At 40.0% G+C, this 21,640-nt stretch overlaps 1 protein-coding gene across 14 annotated transcripts in view; it reads left to right on the top strand.

The window, feature by feature from the left end:
• Window positions 1-21,640, top strand: part of LOC112971630 — a 133,913-nt gene that overhangs the window by 24,892 nt on the left and 87,381 nt on the right. For 5 of the 14 annotated variants that reach the window (XR_003255430.1, XR_003255429.1, XR_003255428.1 and 2 more), the window contains exons 1-3: window positions 5,686-5,773; window positions 6,955-7,046; window positions 8,941-8,991. Coding sequence is in view for 4 of the 14 variants with exons in the window: in XM_026077228.1 (XP_025933013.1) it covers window positions 429-509; window positions 5,673-5,773 (182 nt within the window). In the remaining 10 variants the exon portion in view is untranslated. Of the gene's footprint in view, window positions 1-428; window positions 510-5,672; window positions 5,774-6,954; window positions 7,055-8,928; window positions 8,992-21,640 lie in introns of those variants that run through there. The other 9 variants (XR_003255422.1, XM_026077228.1, XM_026077227.1 and 6 more) reach the window with 6 other exon arrangements.

The following is a 21,640-nucleotide window of genomic DNA, read 5'->3' as shown; positions in this document are numbered from 1 at the left end:
CTCACTCAGGCGGCAGGTGAGGGCGGCGGGGCCCGCTGGCCGCGGCGCGGGGCGGAGGGTAGCGGCGGCTCCACCCCCCTCTCGGGTGCCGGCGGAGGGCAGAGGGCAGGCCTTGCCGGCCTTGCCTCCCTCTAGACCCAACTGCATCCCTTCCGGTCCCCTGGCAACGCAGCGTGGATTTCAGGCCAAGACCTTCAGTAAGGCACCTGCGTTTTACAGATACTAGAATTTAAAATCATAAGCAAGATGGAAAATTTGGCACGTGAAGTCCAAGGATAGTAGGAAAAGTGCCTTTCTCTTTAAAATTATTTTCCTTGCAGCCCATCAACTAAGGGCCATTAAAGGGCCATCTTTTTCTCAAGAGCTGATGAAAAATGCTGACTGTACTCTCAAAATATTAGATCTCGCTCCTCTTACAAAATTTTCAGCTTCTGTTTCTTTTCACAGAATCTTCAGAAAGTCAGAGATTGAAGCTGCCTGTGGGACTTTGCCAGGAAGCACGATGTGAGGTAGAGTCTCTTGAGAAATGGGTTTTCTATGTTAAAACATTTCCTCTCAATATTTAACAAATGAAGCAGTCATTTCCAGTTTTGGGCTATACAACATAATTGTACAGTGTTACCTGTTCAGTTTGTTTTTGTGTTTAGAACCTGTTTTTCTCAAGGTGTGTATGGAAACCATGCGAAAAGGCATAGGAAGGGAAATTTGGCCTTGTGATTTTGAATACAATCACACTTATCTAGTGATACGATAATATTGACAGATTTTAGAGGTGGTTTCTATTTTTTCTCATTTCGCTGTTTATTTTTGGCCACTTTAAAACCTGGCAGCTTTTTTTGAAAAATCATCCAAAAGAGTTTCTTTGAATTGCAACTGTTTTATTAAGAATCTCTTGTTCCATTAGCAATGTAACACAACTTTTTTTAAAGAAACATTCAGCTACTTTATGACACAAAGCAAAACCCTGCAATTTCCATTTTGTTATTCTGAGTGATGCTGTGCTAAATGGTACTGGCCTACCCAAGTCCATTATATGCCTCCTAAAATAACAAAAACTTGAATCCATTTGAATAGACAAAAGAATTTAATGACAGTGGGCTGCATCAAACATTAGGATAAGACTTCATTATCCCCTGATACATTTGAAGCAAGAAAAAAATCTAAAAGGGGGAGCAGTTTTGCATTAGCTCATGAGGGCAAAATAGGTAGGTTTTGAACAAATCTTTTATCATGCTTCTCTACTAATTTTCCTGTACAGTTTAGGAACAGAGCAGTCAGCCTTCATAAATTTTAGGTCTCCTTGCTTACATAAGTCTAGCAGTGAGTGAAATCCAGCTGAACTAATGCTAAATGCATCAGGAAAGTTTTGCTCTTCCCAGCTAGCTGTTTCAACTGGAGTCCCTGATGGTGGCTTCAGTTTTATGTACTACTCTGCATGGCCTTTTTTTTTTTTTTTTTTTTCCAGTTGTCATTGGATAAGCATTTATGTTAATATTCCATTGTTTCTGGAAGAGAAGCATTCATGGTGACGAGCATATTTGCTTGACATCTAGCTCTTTTGACTGTGCTCGTGAAGTGTGAGATCACTCTGTGTGGATTTGATTTGATCCTTCTGTGATTATTTTTTCTCAAAACCATTTCGGAAGTAGGGATTTAGCCATACCTGTATTGCTTTTTCTCTAAGCTGTGTTCACAAGGCTATGCCAAGGAAGGCAGCAAACAGTCCGTGTAGAAAATATTAGCCTATGACCTTCAGCATTGGTCCCTTTCCCGTCACTCAGCCTCTTGACCCCAAGTTCTTGTAGAGGTTCTGTAGCACAGAACTTCTCTTTTTTTTATCAAAGCAGGCTAAGAGATCATCTTTAGAAACAATGTATTTTAAAGCTCCACAGTTTCTCACAGAGTTCTACGCAGGATCTGGCAAAGTTTGTTCCTAAGAGTCCACATTAAAAGGCTGTTTTCAGTAACAGGGAGCCATGAAGAAACTTCCCAATTTATTTACAATTTAAAAGTGAAAATCTGGGTTTGAATAAACACTATTTGCAAATTTCTGTATTTGTAAATTACAATTTAAGTTCTGAGGGCAACAAATGAAATTTACATATGGGTTTTAATTTAGCTGTCAATGAATTCTTTCAATTTAGGATGGAGATGAGTAAGAAATAGTGGAAGGCAGAAGACATCTCTGCTTAAATTACTGGGTGGACACTGAACTGGGTCTTGGGAGGGTCACAGTATTGATCCTGAGCTCTGCCAAATACTGCTCTGCATGACCCAGGGCAGTCCACTTACCTCGTGAGCCTTGGTTTGTCTTATCTACTTAGTGTATGTGCCCTTCATGGCAGGGATAGTTACAGTATGCACATGCAGCCCAGAGGGGGAAGATCTTGGTACTGCTTGGTGCCTTTATTTTGGGTAGAGCTAACCAGGATTAAAATTAAATATATTCTTTCTTTTTTTTGAAGCTGGAGTTCACTGTGAGCTCATGATAGCAGAACAGATTCAGGAGGGTCAAGAGAGTTTGAGTGAATGTATAGAGAGGAGCTATGGGGACAGGACCCTTACTTTGGAAAGGAGAGCTGTTTCCTGCCTAGCCTCATTGGATGCTACCTAAATCACCACAGAAACAGGTTTAGATAGAAGAACAAATTTTGTCAAGATTGCAAAATCACTCTACAGAAGGTACAAATGAAGATGAGACAAATTATTCAAAAAGTTAGAGGCATATATATCTTCCCTTTTTCCCCAAACTTCCATATTGATCACCACCCTGCCAAGTGGGCACAAGATCAGCACCGACTTGAATTCCAGCCATACTGCTTTTGACCACCCAGTTCTTACCTTCTCTAGTAAGCACTTTACAGCTTCCTTTTTCAGTGCCCCCATCACCATCAGTAGGAAGAGTCCTGCATGCTGAGGTCAGATAACTAAAAGCCTTGCTGACTGCCAGAGCAATTACAGGACTTCAAAAGATCTCTGATAGAACTAGGAAAGTCCAGGTTGCAGGTCTGGATGTCTCCTGCTCTTTGTGTTGCTGCCAGCTCAGCACTGATCCCATCCCACTGGCCAGGGTCTGAGCCTTGGGATATGGCACAGTGACTTTCCCCTAAAACCCCAGTTACCACCTGGCCAAGACAAAAAGTAGGACAAAAACCAACAATGAAGTAAAACCAGAAAAAGGGAAATACCTGCTCTCGGTATTGACTTCTCTTTGCCTCTCTCTGCAGCCTTCTCTTCAGAACTGATGCTAGTAACAAAACAGAAATCATTATTCAGGACTCAGTAGGACCACATACCTTCCTTTATTCTGTCCTCAAGCAGCTATCAATTTAGATACAGATAGATTTGACACATCACCTCTTGTAGTCCTTTGCATTTTGCATGCGGCAGCACCCTCTGCTGGCAGTTGCCATGTGCTCAGAACAGCAGATCCTTCCGAAGTCAGGCAACAGCAGGAAGTGTAGTGTCACAGGATCCTCAGCACTTTGCAAAGTAAGGAACAAAAGCAGAGGTATGGAGAGATTAAAAGGCATGGCAAAAGAGAGAAAAAGGGTATCTGATCTGAAACACTTTACCGTATTGGTGTTCTTGTGATAAGTATTAATACAATAACAGTGACTTGTCCAGTAGTCTCACTCCAGATACTCAGATTTCTACCCTAAATCCAGTACAGTTGTTGTTCTAAAAGTACCAGTATCTCTCATTCCATTTCACGCTCTCTGCTTTGCTCTGGTAATCAGTGGCTATGCAACCCGGACGTTTATTATAATCATGTTTGTGATTTTCAAAATTTTTACCCATGAAGAAATTTCTGAGGAAAAACTGCGAAGTGATTAATATATTTACTTCATTGTTTTGTTCTGTAACATCCTGTGTATTTTAAGGAAAAAAAGAGGCTCCCTAATATTTTTGTGAATAGGATTATCAATTTGTGAAGTAAGCAGTCAGTAGACAATCCACAAGTTATTTCATGAACTGCACTACTTAGTCATATTTTTTGCAAAGATTCACATTTTATTTCTGCCTGGAATATGTCCAGACTTGAAATCCATCCACTGTATCATTCAGCCTTTGCTGTATATATTAAAGAGCTTTCTATCATCAAATGTCTTCTGCCCCATAGGGAGAAGTTCTTGCATACTCTAACTTGAATGAAATGAGTGTGTGTGCGTGTTTATATGTATACACACACACACATATATAAAAAACATCTTTCTAACTCGGAAATTTCTTTGCAGTTAGATTTACAATTATGCAGTTCTTGGAGCAAAGACCGTTTCTTCTTGGTCATTTTCTCATTACAGAGCATGCTGGGAAACTTGTGGAAGAAGTATTGTTATCTTATTGCAGTGCTAGATATTTAGATACTGCTAAACACATGGGTATTACTTTGATTTGTAATGACAGTTGGATAGGAAACCATCTTTGCTTGTGTAAGTGTCATTTAATTTCATCTACTGGCATAAAGTCTGAGTTTTTAATCCCTTAAGGATCATCCCTAAACTGACTTCAGAATTAAACATTTAAAATGTATCCCTACAGGCCTGATTTCTGTCATTCTCCTTCCAGGTATGACCTACTCTTACTCTGTTTTTCATTGTCTTCCAAATTGTTCTCTGCTAATCCATTGACCTTTGAGAGATTAGGAGTGCACAATACTGTTATTTCTTTCTACTGTTGAACTCTTTCCTAAGTGTTTTACGAGCATATGCCTGCAATTATTCTGATTTTACACTTTATGAACAACAGAACATGCTTCTTAGCTCTGCATAAAATTGTTCAGATTTCCTGTTTTTCTGCTTGTTATGCATGCAAAGCTCAAATTCTCTGTTTAAGGTCCAAAATAACCCTTCAGAGAAGTGTAGGCCAGAGAACAAGGAGGAGCTGCCTTAAAGAAAAATTCTTATTTCCTGACTTAAATGTGTGATTTACATGGAAGTACAATTGACTTTAAATGCCAAGCAAACAGCCCAGAAACCATAATGGACTCCTGTTCTGTCAGGGACATTTGAACTTGCATCACCCAGTTGGCATCTGTATTGCTGTTTCCATTTCCACTGAGTAATTGTCTGAATGCTAGGTCTGGCAATACTAAGTCTGTCTCAGAATGCAGCCCAGGAATTGCTCACTGGACTGCAAAGGAGGCCAGAAGGGACTGTGCTTCTCCAACTGTCTGAGCAAAGTCTGCTCCTCTGTTTCCTTCCCCAAGTTGTTATTATTATTTTATTTATTTATTTATTTATTTGCTTTGCATCAGGAACTTATACGACACATCAATCTGCAAAGCTTATTCTAGGCTCTTAAGAAAATGTCTGGATACTCCAACAACTGAACCACCCTGGTCTTCTCTGTCTAGGAGTGTCCAGAATTTGTTGTGCCTCAAATCCTGGCCTATTTCTGAAAGCTGCTTTTCAGAAAAAGCATTGAAGTTTGTAAAATCACAGAACTCTGTAAACTACCTCATGTCTGTAGCAAGCATAATCCAAATGTTATTTCTCACATCTCCCCTTAATGGCCATATAGGAAACGACAAAAGAGGAATATCTCATACTTTTCTGTTTTCTCTGAGTAAGCAGCTCTCAGCTCCAGTTTGTCTTTTTGAGTCCACTCCCAGCCCTCCACTAAACAAATGATAGGCATTTATCCAATTACCTAATGTGCTCTCTTTGCAGGTTCCTTCTGCAGTTTGGGCTGGATTTGTCTTTACTCTGGTAGATTTCCATGTATGGGAGTTGCACACTTCCACTTTGACTCAGCAGCGTTTTCTAGTAAGGTAAGTTCATCTGTAAGGTGCAGATGAGTGCTCCTTACTCTTCACACAAATGACTAACCCATGTGTGAGTTCAGGGACCAGGGCATGTCTATTGAAAGAATAATCATGACATATTTTGCAGGTTCATGTAAACAGTCACGTCATGCAAAGACTCTTATGTATGATTGTATGTGATCCCGTGGAAACATTTCCACTAAATTTTGCCTAGCCAAAGGAAGAACAGAAACAAGGATCTGTTTCACAGCTAAACTGTCTGCTGTCATCTTTAACTTAAAGAATGTGCTCCACTCCAGAAAATCGAAGGAGACAAAAAGATATATAACAGAAGCTAGAGCTGGCCTGCAAGTTTGTGAAGTGCCACTTTCATACACTTTCATCATAATAACATCCTGTTCTCAAGCTTCCTGGACTTGGGATAAAATAAAACATGGTCCAGAAAGGAAGCTTTGTCCCCAGTTAATATTGTCCCTCGACAAGAAGTGACTGCTGCAAAAGGCAAGCCTAGTTATTTCTGTTACCATTACGCAGTAGCACATTCTGGGCAGCTGACATCTGATAAGTCCATGAACTATTTATAACAAAATGTAATGAAGGCTCATCAAATTGGACATTGGGTTGGACTAGATGATCTCCAGAGGTCCCTTCCAACCTCAACCAGCCTGTGATTCTGTGAAATGTTTTCATTTAGCTTCATATCCTTGGAAGGATTAGAAGAGCATGGAGATGCTTTGTTTCCCAGGAAACCTGGGTTAGAGGGTAGTAACGTGATATGTCAAACTGTGAAAAAAATCTAAGAAAAAACAGGTTATCAAAACTATCGCTCAAGTTTTAATTAGAAGGAATTTTTCTGCTGCATATGATGGCTAAGATCATCTTGAGCTTATCTAGCTGATTGGGTCAGCATGAAAAATGAGGTGTGGAACTAGTTCTGTGATGGGTCATAGGGGGTCCAGAACAGCTGTATTAGGGTAAATTTATTTGGCCTAGGACTAAGAACACTGTGGATTTCAGTGTGACTCACCAGTGATTTTGAATGTTTAGACCACAGAAGGGAATGGAATTTTCTTGTGTACAACCTGATTTAGTGTCACCGAATATAGACTTTTCTTATTTTCCAACTATGCTTTAAAACACAACACTCCAAACACTTGCACAGCTTAAAAGTCATGCCACTTTCACAGGTCTGTGAGGCACATTTTGCAACTAGCATGAGGCCCAGCACAAAACCGGAAGTTTTCCTGAGAAACTGGGCTACTGGAGCAATCCCAGAACTGTAAGTCTGTGAGTACTTGTCCTAGCTCTGCTTTGTGGTTTACTCTCATGTAAATCTATTCCTCTCTTTAGGGAATCAAATCTAATACATAAAAAAGGACCAAAGTGACAGCTACCTATTTCACAGTGGCCTGGGATTGTTTATTAGAGAAAGCCTGTGAAAAGCTCTGCTAATGGATGTCAGCTTTGTGCTGTACATCACGATCTAGAGGAGGGTGTGCAGTTCTGCTGTGTGCCTGGAAGGTAACAGGGTTTCTGTGCTATGACTCAATAGCAGAAGCATTGGGCACTGTGCAGTGCTGCAGGCATTTCCAGCTATTCCCAGAAATACCCTTGTGGCAATGCTTGGGGGCCCATGTAATTTCATCCTGTCAGCACAAAGGTCCCAAAGGCCTCAGCTCCCGAGCTGCACCACAGGATGGAACATGCTGTTGATGCTGTCTTGATTTGGAAAGTGTCCGAGCCAAGTAGGAAAAAGAAACTGTTCCAAAGGGCAGTCGAAAAGAGAAAGTCACTTAAATTCAAAGTGTATGCCTCAGGATCAAGGAAGTTTACTAGACAGGTTTTAAACTACACATTTCTGTGGTCCTTCAAGAAAGTATCAAGACTGGAATGTGAAACAGGAGAACTGAGTGGTGAAATGTGCCACATATTTTCTGCATTTCACTCTGTTGACATAAAGGACAGTGGTGATGTGTAACATGGTAAGAAATAACAGTTTCACCAGCCAGTTCTGTAAGTTGGGTCAGCTCCTGGGGAAACACCAAGGGATGTATTGCCTGGCTTGCTCCCGCCAACAGGCTCTGGCTGCAGTTCAGCCCTGCCTTCAGCTGGCATGATCCTCCCAGCAATGGAAGATGAGGACCATAAGCAGGAGGGATTGGGTAGCACTTGCAGGGCTTGCGTCTTGTTATTCTGGTGGATGGGGTAGCCCAGTAAGCATCAGAAGTGCTTAGAGAGAGAAGTGTCTGCTTCTGTGGAACTGCTTTAAGCTAGGAATTGATGGAGGTACAGTCATTTTTTCCAGTTCACTAGAAAATTACAACAGTGCAAGATAATGTGTGAACTGTAGCTAGTACTCAGTATCACTGAGAAATACTTACTAAAACCCAAGACAGATGGATATCTGAATATATATCATTTACTGTTTGAAAGAATGTAAAATTTTCTTTTCCTTGGTTAAATAGGAGAAAATAAGGGAAATGAAAGTCAGCATGTCTAGTAAACATCTTTTTTTTTTTTTCAATGTTTCACTGATTACTTGACAGTTTACATTCAAGAAAGATAGCCTTTAAAACAAACAAACAAACAGTATTTTGTATTTTAAAAGTTACATCATTAATAACACTTGGTTAGTATTACATCTGGGGGACCACTGATCTTCCTGCTCATTAAAGAAATGTGATTTTTCTCCTAGCACAGCAAAACTCCGCCTATGTTGTATCAGAAGAATATTTGGACAAAGAGAGGTCAAAGTTATATAAGAGAATTTTTGGTTTATGTTACAAGGAATCTTCAGTCCACCAAGTTTACAGTAAATGATCTTACTAATATTTTGGGAAACTTCTCTGCTATTTAATGCAAGGCCACCTGGATCATGGTAATGGCTTCACCTCCAATAGCTTGATTCAAATTAATCATGCAAAACAGAGGCCACAGGAGTATACTTCACCTTCCCACACCTAGAGTAAATTTCTCTGCTGGGTATTCATTGAATTCAATGGTTTCCACACATATAAGGTGCCTTCAGAGCATGCGTACTTGGTAGGTCCTCTGGGGACACAGGTAGAGTTTAGATGCCACTCTGACTGGGCAGCTTCTTTACATGCGTTGTGAATGTTGTGGGAACTGTGGTGCGGAGTCTAAGCACTAATTAAATGTAGGTATCCCTGCAGGATGAACTGTTGCTGAGGAACAGAATCTCAATCACCCACTGATGTGTCTAAGTAAGTATTCTGAATTTTACACTGAGTTACTCCTTTGCCTGGACAAAATAGAAAGGACAGATCCAGTATGCACTTCATTCTGTCATGTAAATACATGCTCCTTCATTACAATGATATGGTGCTGAGTTTTGCATGTGTCTTTCATGGAAATTTGCAAGGAAGCAGATGAACTGAGGAGGAATTGTTAAAAAGGATAGAACCAAAGCTATTCTTGTCCTGTCTATACATAGTGGTTACATCTGTAACAACTCCCAGCATGTCCTTCCACAGCCAATACACTCATTCAGTAACATACACATTCCCATATTTCTGGCAACTCCTAAGGGTGTTCGACTGTCCAGGTATCTGTAGGAAAGTTAAGTATTTCTGATTTTAAGACAGAAGTCAGGTGCTAGTAGTGACTGATGATTTTATCAATAACTTGACACTAAGACCAAAATTCCCTTTTTCATGATAAGTCAAATTTGCCCGGGGTTATAATCACTATTTTACTATATTACTCTATGCTTAAGTATATGATACTGGGTTTTATAGCCCTCCCCCCTTCCCCAATTCTTACTGAGCCCTGTAAGAAGCACTCATTAGGGACTGTTTAATTAAAATGGTTGCAGAGTAGAAAAAAAAAATCACTGCAGCATTGGGACTTACTTTTTTATATTGGGGTTATTTTATATGGGTCCTTATTCCAAACATTACAGAATCTGATTGGCTCTTCTCTTCACATGCCTCCCTGAGCATTGTTGTTATGCTCTGGCTTCAAAATTTCACGATTTGTACCAATTCCAGGCATATCAGAAGAATGAAGAGACAATACCAGAGAAAGCCATTATGCAAACAGTCATATAAACAAATTTATCCAGGGGCTACCACTGAAAACAAAGGGGAAAAAAAAGAGAGTTGAACAGTTATGAAAAAAGGGCAAGAACGAGGCATGCTGGGAACTCCTGTTCACAGATATGAAGCTAGAAAATAAAAGGGGAGCTTTCGTTTCATACCTAATTTACTCAGAATTTTTTTTTGAAGTGAGTTTAGATGAAGAAAATGTTTTAAAAAAACCCATGTAGGCAAGGAAGAAAAACCCAGCCTGTTTTTATGTAAATTTTAAAATTATTCAGCAGTAACAGAGTTCTCCCGCCAACAGCTATGGGATAACTGGGCTGTATCTCAAAAGATTCCCTGTCATCAGAACACACATTTTACAAAGAGGAGTCATGTCTAAAATGTTGTCTTCAGAATTAGTCACTAGCTGACCTTTAATGATGGTTAAAATTCCTGTGCTGTGGGGACTCACATATTTCTGAGCTGCAAGAAACTACAGGGTGAACAAAAATGTATGTACATAGAGATAGATTATATGAGGGGAAGGGGCATATATGGCTGCAAAGGATGTATTGGCACACGGACACACAAGCAACATAAAAATGGCATGTATGCAGGACATCAGGGAAAAGTATATAAGGATAACAAAAACATGAAACTGAGAATCTATAGGAAATATACTGATGCAATAGTACTGTCATAATGTGAATGTGTACAACAGGTGAAAACTGTCAGGGAGAGCTGCTGATCCTAGCCACAGCTGCTACTTCTGATTGGAAAGTTGCCATGGTTTTAAATAGACTTCTAGAGTTTCCCAGGTCTTAGAAGCAATAAAAAAGACTATTAGGAATGGAATAGGATTAAGTGGTTAGTATAAATGGGGAAAGAGGTTTTTGAGTTTCATTACCACCTTTTGAACTATAAAGAAGAATTTGAGAGACCCAGTTATAGTGTTTAAAGTTTGTATTAAGATGAGCCAAGTGACAGGATTTTTCCTTTGAAATCATTCCACAGCTGGATAGCTCAGGCTGTCCTTTATTTCTGCTATTCTCACTCTAAATTTTCCTTTCCTATTCTTTCTCCTACAACAAACATTACTGAATTCTATAAGGCTAATACTAGGAAAGTACTCTACGTCTACTGTCAGCTACCAATAAAGGCAAGTGGACCATTGGTATGAGCAGAACGTATATTTGCATATTTGGTGTTTCTTTCCAGTCAGATCTGAGAATTTGACTATTCTGCAAGATGTGTCTGAAACAACAGTATTGGTCCATGGCCTTTATTCTCCCCATTTCTACCTTCAGTTTGCAAAAGCAAACCCATTGCTGCCTGAGTCTGCTAGCTTTCATGGTGTGCAGACTATTGAAGCTAAGTGTATGAACAAGAAGCTTATTTCAAAGACTATGCACCCCAACCAGGACAGCTTCCATCAGAAACATATCCTGTGAGATGACCTAAGCATATTCACATTCTGGATAATGAACAGCCTTAAAAGGGCCAAATTTCACAGAGTTGAGTCAGCAAGGAAAGTAATTCAAATAGGAAAGTAAAAATTAATTTGACTATTTCAGAAAATTTTATTTGTGGCCAAAAAGCCACAATCCTACTTTAAAAGTGAAAGCTGTATAGGCTTTAAAAACAACTTGGGTTAGAAGGGAAGAGAAGGCAGCTACTAAAAATACTAAAAATGAAGTTCACTTTGATAAATATATATTAAAAGCTTGGAAATAGAAGAAACCAAAAAAGTAAGTAGAAGGACCATAATTCTTTTCCAGAACAGTGATGTTTTAAAACCATCTATATTGAGAAAACAAACCTAACAACAGCATCATTTTATAAGCAGATGGAATTGTCAAGAAACATTCATAAGTGTTTAGTAAATACTGCTATTTTACCTTTTGGGAGATAAAACAGATAATATGCCTGTGAAAGTAACTGTAACTGTAATTTAACAATTTTACAAAAAAATCGCCATCAATTTTTCAGTCAGGGTAGTTGTTCATAGTGGCTTATGCTGTAAAATTCTATGGTGCTGTGAGAAACCTTCCAAGCCAAATGGAAACTTACAGCAAAATCTTTCAGTTGATCTCACAAAAGTGGCAAAAGCATGGACTAGATATTCTGAAGCTGCACTAGAGGGCGCTTTAGCTGTATCTTCCACAGCAGTTAAGATCAGAACAGAATGCTTACTCAGGAACAGAAGTGGACAGAATCACATGTGGGAATTAATAGGATTTATAGGTATGAGGTTGACAGAACAATTAGTGATTCTCCCCCACAGCCTACTGTGATACCTTCCAGGTGTAAATTTTGCTGATTGCTAATGTGAGTGATTAGGAGAAAGAAACTAAAGATTTCTAGATAGATTGCAATAGTATTTTGTCCTTGTACATGGATCAACCACAGAAACATGGTATATTTTTAAGAGTTTAAAAAAACCTCTAGTTTCAACTAGAGTTAGTTGCCCAAAGAGTTGAGCTGCCCTGTGGAGTCTGCTCCCACTGGATTGCTGTTGCTCCAGGTCTGTCCTGCCAAGTGTAGTGTGACGCCCTCAAAATTATTGGTTATCATGAAAATGGAGCAAACAGCACTTGACAGCCTTTCTCTAAAGGATCTGTAATAATAAACCGGAAAAAGGTAGAAGAAGAAGCCTGAAGGTATTTCAGGCTCTCCAGTAGACCCCAGTACTTGATAACATTTCAGAATTTTAGAGGTTTGGATAAAAGGAAATTTGATATTGATCTGGCTCCCCATTTGCAAAACACACAGAAGTTTTTGGGAGTAAGAATTTCAGCTTTTGTTTATATCCTGCCACAAGTATTAATTGTTGTTCAGAAACATGCAACAAAGACAAGGTCTTTGAGATAAATTACTCCCCATTTAATTGAGAGACCACAGTTCCAGTCCTAAGTGTTCTGAATTAATGAGTGAGGTCTTAGAAACGTGGCTGACTTGTTAAAAATGTTTTTGGAATATTTGGTATTTATACTCATCAAGTTTTCTAGGCTTTCTCTGATATTTCCTTTCTTCAGCAAAACAAAAAGCATGCTATCCTAAAATTCCATGAATTGGGTTTTAATAAAAGACATACATTGTGATTCCACATGTATCAGTACCATTGTATGGGACTGTGGACAATGGCTTCTAACTTGCTAGGAGCATGTATAGGTGCTGATAAAGTGAGGGAAGTCTGTGATTTCTTATTTTTACTTTCCCCTTGTTTTACATCCCCTTCCCCCTCCCAAGTTAACCTCTTCACTTTCTGCAGTTTTATTTACTCAGCAGCTATAGGGAATGAATTTACATCTGAGATCAAGGCTTCCCTATTTCTACTGAGTGTTGGCATCCTGGCCCCGTGCCCTTGGGGCTGGAAGCCCGGCGCAGGCTGGCGCAGAGCGGCCCCTGGCATTTCCTCCCTGCATGTTCGTAGGATGCGTTGTTAGCGGGTTGATCTTGCTGACTCCAGATGTTGCTGCACAGCACAACTGAAAATTCATTTCTAGCAGATGATAGTAATGTATTTGCAAAACAAACGTTGCTTGAGAATTGGCAGCTGTCTCCAGAGCAGGCAGTATTTGACTGGCTGACTTTCAAACAATGCTCCTTTTGCCCTCACAGCAAATACAAAACTGTAGTTCACAGCATCTTTGCTCACAGTTTTCAGTTGATGAAAGCTCTACAAGTAAACTGAAGCTAGAAGCTGCAATGAATAATTGAACTTCTGAGCAATTCACAGGCCTTTTGATGAGTCAAGTTTCATACAAAGGACCTGGGCTTGTTCCATCAGTCACCACTCCTTTATTGCATTTACCTTCTGTAAAATATCCACTTTTTCCCACTCACCCAGTAGTAGGACAACTGGCCAGTCTAGCTATCTTTTAGTTTGTCTGCTCTCTCAAAGTGTCTCTATTCTTCATCCCTCTGTGCTCCCATCATCCCATCTTCCTCTTTCACATTTTAATACCCAGCTTGTTCTGCTTCTGCCATCACCGCTTTGGTACCCCCTGTAGCAGTGGCTCTTCCAGACGGGACCCCTTTTTTGCTTACACTTCTCCCCTGGGCAACTTCATTTGCTCTTCAGAGCATGGAACTATTTAATCTTCCTTTTCAGACAGACTACCATCACATGCCATCATAAGCACCACACCACAACCGCTGTTTAGGAATTTTACAGGGGCTCCCATTAGAAGTGGGTTTTTCTGTGCCCACCAGCGTGGCCGAGCAGCTGTCCTGGAGCTGCTGCACTGCAGTGGTTACACAGCGTCTTTGCGAGTGGCGCCCAGCCTGCAGACGGTTCAGACAGTTTGTTTGCCATGGGCAAACGGAGACCGCAGCCATTAGCTGTTTCCATGTGGGTTTCTGCCCACTGCAGTCGGGGCTGCCCCGGTGCCTGGTTCCCTGAGCAGCCACCGGGGGGCGAGCAGTCTCCCCCAGCCCACTGCAAGCCCGGCTGGTCATGCAGCAGGGGAAGCAGTGGCCGGGCCTGGGGGGGGCCAGTAAAAGTAAATGGTGATGAGACTGGCTGTCGTGGGTGGCCTGTGGCACGGGTCAGTGGCACAGACTGAGGCTCCCCAGCCTTCGTGGGAGAGCTGCCCCGGTCTGGCAGGCCCTGAGCTGGTGTGGCAGGTCTCTAGCAGAAGGTTAGCTGCTTGCTGGCAGCTTTGTGTGATGTCTCTGCTGCCATACCTTACTGCTGGACCTGGGTACTTTCCTGACAATTTGGGTCCCAGTTCTAGCTCGCTTTCATCTCTCATCTGACCTGTCTAATCTGCTCCTTAACTCTTAAATACTCTTGCTCTTAGGTCCTCTTTCCTCTCTCTCATTTGGACCCCCAATTTCTAGTCCTGGCTGTAACGTCCAGTTGTGTGGATGCTTTTTAACATTTAGTTCCTTCAGCTCATCTGTATCTGCTCACAGATGCTCAGCTTAGTTTGATTGACTAAATAATGCCCTTCTCAGGAAGACGAACCTAGGGGACCAACCTAATTCTTTTTTCATGTTTTCAGTTCCCAGCTGCATGTGATTTCAGAGAAGCCCAACATCATACAAGCTCATGGACATGAATTTTCTCATCAGGGAGGGGTGCAAGAACCATACTGGGAGCTAGATAAATTGTCTTGGTTGGCTCCATTAGTTAGCTAGCTACCATTTTGCCCTTGATAAGTTAAATAATTTGGAGTTGGGAAAAGCTTCTTTAAAAAAAGCTGTTTCTGTAACCTATCACATTTGACTTTCTGCACTTGTTTCCTCATGAATTTCAAGTCACAGCAGGAATTTCTCCTGTTCACAATAGCTTGAGGTAGGGCACCTTATTTGACAGTCTGACATGCAGGCATGACAGCTTTTTGTAGCTAGGAAAGTTGTGTGCAGAAGAGAAAGCTTTGCTAATAACTGGTTGAACAAGCCCTCACAGGATCTGTGAACCACCTTAGATCTCATTGCATTCCATTCAAATGCAAGGTGTGCTCTTTTGATCTGACTCCAGTAACAAACTAAGGTAGAAAGTGAAAGAAGAGTAATTCCATCAGTTTTCCCTAGGATGCGGAAAGAGGGAGAATGTCTTGTGGCAGGTGCTGGTTTTGTGCTTTAGAGCACTATGGGGTTATACTTGAATACTGGTGATGAGGGTAGTGCAAAAACCTGAGTAGAACAAAGTGAACTGGGACACAAACCTACTTTTTACTACAGGCATGTTGATGTAATCTGTTGCTTTCCATGTATGTCTCACATCCCAGTGTCATAAGAACACACCAGTAGAAACCCTGAGCACCTGACTCCTCCATGTTTTTATTAGCTTTTGTAAAGCTCCTCTGCAGTATCTTGTAGTTTCTTTGCATGTTAGTAGTAATCAGTTTAGAGCAGAGGGGTAGTAAAAAGTGTCAAATTGTAGTAATCTCATGGATGGCTGTGGAGCTGTATACAGGAGAACCTGTCTGTCTACATGTTTAACCTTTTGAGTGCTAAAAGTTAGCCTAAGGTTATGGGTAGATACATGCTGCTAGAGTTTGACTGGTCTCTGAGATAAGAATCCCTGTACTTTATTAAGAGCAGTGCTTTAAAAAGAAAGTCTGAAAGTGAATGGGACTTGTAAATGGGGGTGATCCTAAGGTTTAGTAATCCTGCAGACAGAGATTTGGATAAACAAAGAGGAAAGATTTATTCTGATTGCTTTCTTGTCTCTCTTTAAAACCAACAACTTGTTTTTACTAGCCTGAAACAATCAGTATGATCCCCCAGATGTTGTCAGACAGAACAATTTTAATTTCATAAGACATTTCACAATATATTTTTCCTTAACTGCTTTGCTTTGTAATTGTCTGAAACGTCTGTTAAAAAAATTTCTTGTACCAGAAGGCTACGGTCAACTCTCAAATCCCTGTGTGCTTGTATCATGCTCGACTGCTGAATTTCTAAATTTTAGAACTGAATGTGATTCTGTGGGTCAGCTAGGAACCAACTGTCAGAGCTATGTAGACCCTAGTTTTTGGGGAACTTGATTACAGAACGTGCAGCCATGGGTGTCAGATAGGTTCCCTTACTCTTCCTGATATGAAATACTGGTTAATACTCACTATTTTATTGTATTACTGCACCTCTCATTTCATCTCCCTCACGGGGGGAGCTCATTTTTTAGGATTGGCTAGTGTTGGCCTCTCTAAGAGAAGCTTTCTCTGTCCGCAATAAAAGGAATTCACTTCCCTTTACTCTGTTTTCTGAGTGGAATTTTTACAGCTATAGCAAATAACATGACGTGGAGTTTGTGGTGAACTTCCTTCTTCCTTAGTATTTTTGGGTGGAATAGAAAACAGAAATGAAAATTTAGTGAAATTATAGGGCACTGAGTTGTGTTAATGATTTTGTGTTCTTTAGCTTTAGGTAAATTAATAGTTTCCAAGACAGTTTAAATTGTACTTAAGCTGCCTAATACCACAGTTCCTTTTGGGCTTCATGTGTGGTTGCAGGCACATGGAGCTTTCTCAGGAAAAACAGCTGAAACTGGAATCAGAGAGGACTTAAAATACAGAAAGAAAATGCAAAGCGGAAAGAATAACAAAACAACGAATAACAAGTATTAGCCTGAACAAAATGGCTGGGTGGACAGGAGGCTGGGAGATAATTGAGACAGAAAGGAAAGAACTAGAGCAAAAACTTGGTTGGAAGAGACATAAATAGTACTTTCCTGAGCCCTTAAGAAAGAAAACTTAAGGTGAGTCCACTCAGTTTTGGAGGATAAACATGGAGAAGACTGACTATCTGGAACAGGAGTCTTAGGATGTCTGGAGCTGTCAACTTTCTAATTAAATTGCAACACAGTGTTTTACCGTTTAAGCATGGAAAAACAACCAGAGAGAAAGTCTAATAGCAACATCATGTGACAGCATATGACCTGACCTGGACAAGAGGTAAAGAATTGTGTTTGGGCAGGGTTAGCAGCAGGTCTGCTTTCAAATTTTTAACCCCGTAGTGAAAAAATTGCATTTTGGATTTTACGTATGGCATGGTTTCCCTGAGATACATAGCTAAAGAAAATGAGACAAATGTGAGCAAAAATCTGTGACAAGTTAATAAAAATACAGTCTTTTTCCTTAAATTTCTTTCAATATAACATTCCACATCAGTTAGTCGTGCTTCTTACCACGTACAAGGATGTGTCGTGTTCAGGTATTCAGGAGGATGGCTTTGAATCTTGTGTTAGCCAATATTTTCATTAGCAACTAGATAATGTAATGGAGACTGTATAGTCAATTTATAGATGACATCAAGCTGGAAGAAGCTGCCAGAATGGTGGAGGACAGAACTAGAACTCTAAATTACCCTGACAGATCAGAGAAATTCCCTGAAAGAATAGATGTATAATCTTATATGTCATTATTAAATTATATTTGAGCAGAAATAAGCAACTTCACATGTGTGGGACGGAAAGATAAAGAATCTGGGAGTTGCTGCAAACTGCAAGCTGAGCAGAAAATGCTGTAGTGAAGGAGACAAACATACTGTTTTGTATGAAGAAGATTACAATTTGTAAAATGAACAGATAATCTGCATTCATACAGCCTTTTCTGAGTTCTGCTCCCCAGGAAAGAATGGGGACCACTAGGGGACAATCCAGACCAACTTTCAGCTTTTATCCCTTTTTCTGAACTGTAAACATGATATAACGAGCATATTTCCTGCATGTGCCCTACATATGCCTCAAATCTTTACACTTTGAACTCTGCAAATAAATACTGCAAGAAACACTATATAGGTGCAGCCCAGATGGGGTAATCTCTGACTCTCAGACTGTACACACAGAATACACGAGTGACAAAGCTGGGATGAATAAGGAGACTTGCTGCTTCATAGCACTGCAGTCAGAATACTTCTTCTGTTTTTAGTGGTCTTGTTTCAGTTACTCAGAAATGTAGGAAGTCTAAATCCATTTCCCTGCTTTTTACAGTTATCGATTGAATGCCTTTTTCACAGGTCTCTTCTGCGTTTCTAGACTACTTAGATAACTTTCCATGGATGCTTTTGGGAGGTAGTGATTCAAAATGCTTTTGAAAATTGACTGGGGTGCTGTTTGAAAAATGTTTGAAATCCACAAGATTTCTCTCTTGCTTCTGATGTTGGCGTATATCTGTCTGTCTTCCTCAGCTGCCACAGGTCGTTGAGAATTAAGCACTTACAGCCATTCCCTTGGAATTTGTAACATTTTATGGGAGAGTCATTGTTCCTAGAATTTGTTTGTCTTTACACTCCCATTTATGTTGGTTGGTTGTGCCTGCCTGTTGTATACTTCATAGGCATGTCCTGTTGCAAACAGTTCAGTAGGTACAGCTCAATCTTTGGACTGACCCAGTCTGCTGTTCTAATGCTCTTATGGTGGTTTTTAGTTGTGAAAATGGGAACATCCACCAGACTTTCCTCAGCTGACCACACAACTGATGACTGCCCGCTTCTCTTGATCCTGTACAAGGGAGGACATAAATATCCCATCTGAAGTGTGCTTATTACTGAACACTTCAAATTCTTTTTTTTTTCTGAGCAACAATTGGTCATTTTTTTTGAGTTTCTTTTTGGTTACTCTGTAGTGAATTCCGAGATGAGTTCTGGTATCTGCGGTACTCTGTGGTTCTATAATTATTGATGAAACTGTTGAATGTTTAAATGTGTATTGTATCCTGCATGATAAACCTGACAACTTGCAGCTTCCTTAAGATGACACATTGTGTAGCAGATGTTTTAAAAGCAGAATGTCCTATGTTTTGTAGGTTTTGTTTCTTTCATGATAGCAGAATCCTCCTGTGCGTAGAGGTTAGGGATTTTTGCTCTTTGCAAGAGTTGCAAACTGTTTTCTAAGGATGTAGTCTCCAGTATAGACAGGGGTACAGTAAAAAGAATCCCGCTACTGAATTAAGATCCTCAGAGGAAGAAAAAGGCTAGAAGCACCTCAGTTCTCTGCATTGAGCTGTTAAAGTTGAACTTGCAAGTATCTAATCAAAAGTTGAAACCAGATGGAAGTAAAATGCCAGAAGTAATACAAAAAGTATGTTGTAGAGAAGATCAAATGGAAGAAAAAAAGATGAAAATGTTCTCAATTGACTGCAGAATTCCTTCAGAAACAGCATTACAGAAAAGTAACCCTGTTCACACTACACCTTTATTTTGCCTTGAGGTGCACACAGGTGAAACAAACTACAGCTGAGTTGGGGGGTTTGCGTTGTACCATTGCTCATATTGGCATTGAATAGCTTAGGTTTTCTGTGTTACTAAGTTAGATTCAGCTGTGCTACTAAATTAGATTCAGGTAACTAACAGGCTTTCTGTGATCTCTGAAGGCTCCCTTTGCAGTATTCAGCTGAAAAAACAAGAATTGAAAGCAAATGTCTCTTCTACTGGTAAAATTTTGTCCTAATTTATTTTATTTTGAGACAATATGATGACTTCTGTGGCCTCTTGTGGAGGAGTAAGAGTTAGGAGGATTTGAAGCCTCATGATCCAAAGATCCAACAGTTCGAGAAGGAAAAGGGAAAATAAATAATGAAATCAGCCTAACAAGCAAGATGTGTCCTTATTCAGAGAACAGGAATACCATTCTTTCCTTCTTTGGGGAATGCATGAGCAGAAGAATGAACCAAGAGACAATAACATAAGGGTGTTGTCCAAGTATTCCAAAAAATAACTCAGATTTGTACAGATGCCAAGGCTAACTTTGGCTGATTCTCTTTTAGGAATTTTATAGAGCAATTTTCTGAATTCTATTAATACAACATGCAAATATACTGCAGGCACTCTGGGCCTACACTGTGGGAGTAAAAGCTTTGTCAGTTACTTTCAGAGGCCAAGAGCAAGTATGCTTTTGAAATATAAAAATTGAATTTGGATATAAATTGAAGAAAAGATGGTGAAATGCTAAAGGAGAATGAAAAGAATAGGCAGCATAAGTGGAGCCAAAAGTCAGATACAAGAGTAATACAGTTGGTGCTTCTGTGGACTACGTGCCATGGGTTGCGGACAGGAGCAAGTATCTTTGCTGCTTCCATATCCAGCATTCTCTGAGCTGTTATTCTGCCACTATTTGTATCATAACAGCACATAAAAATATGGTCTGTGCTGCCAGCAATGTGAATGGGGCCCACAGTTTATTTAAAATAGAAAAATGTTGTCCTATGATTTGAACAAACACCATTGTTAATGTTGTTAACATTATATATGTTAACATCATTAACATACGAAGTGATATGGCTTAAGATGGTTGATAGTGTAGGTATCAAAGGTATGACAGGATCTAAGGCATGTGATAATGATACAGGCTATCCGTGACAAGAAACATGATGAGAGGTGCTATGTGCTTGTCTCATAGTTGATTACTTTCTGCAGCGTTTCTGCTTCCTATTACAGTAGCTTTGTGTCATGCAGCTGAGGGTACATTGCTGTGTTCTTCTGCTTCTTCTTAATGAACTCTTTCTACTGTGAAGAGTAACTGTCTTTCCCAAACAGGTGCTTTCCAGACTCCCGATAGCATTAGTGTATCCTCAAACCCCAGTTCAGTTACGAAACTGTAACATTTTGGGTCACAGTGCAATGAATAATTCTGCATTTAAGTTGCTTTCACTGTAAGCCTGTTCCAGAAGACAAAGATTTGACTAGACATTCATGATCAGACATCCGTCATCCATTCAGGAGGCTAATCAAATTTGTTACTTTGAGATTCACCCTGTAAGTTAATAGAAAAATAATTTGCAGGTGTCTCTCAGTGACCTTGAAGCTTGTATGATCAATATCACTGTCTTGATAAGGATAATTTAATAATGCAGCATCTGGCTAGAGTCTTTTTTCCTGCTGACTTCCTCCTCCTTTTTCACAGATTCTGAGATTTGGTAGTAAGTTTTTCTGCTGTCATTTTTCTCTTCCTGTAAAAGCGTAAGGAGTATTTCTTTATTGAGTAGCAAGATGTTTCCTGTTGATTAGGTTCTTCAGCTCTCATAGATCTTGGAACCATAGTGGTTTTAGTATGTCCCTTCAAAATTAAATTTGTATCCATATCTTTGCTAGTTATTAAACAAGCATGTATATTGGCCTTTCTCCTTCTGTAAGCATCTGGTTTTATCCATTGTTGGAAACAAGGTGCTGAAGTAGTGAACCTATGGTCTGACCCAGTATGTCAGTTTTTACATTTTTATGCTCTGAACATTCTGATGTGTTACTTTTGTAACTCAAATTACATTGGAGCTACAGGGTGCATGGAAGTCCAATGGAGGATTTTTCAGTTGAATCTAGGGGGGTGGGTTTTTTTACCCTCTTTCCTTCTGCTATGCATATCATTTAACTTCAGGCAATTGTA

The sequence above is a fragment of the Apteryx rowi genome, unplaced genomic scaffold, assembly GCF_003343035.1.
Source record: "Apteryx rowi isolate R43461 unplaced genomic scaffold, aptRow1 scaffold_45, whole genome shotgun sequence".
NCBI lineage: Eukaryota > Metazoa > Chordata > Aves > Apterygiformes > Apterygidae > Apteryx > Apteryx rowi.
The sequence above is the reverse complement of the archived record's forward strand: the minus strand, read 5'-3'. Positions and strand labels throughout refer to the sequence as shown.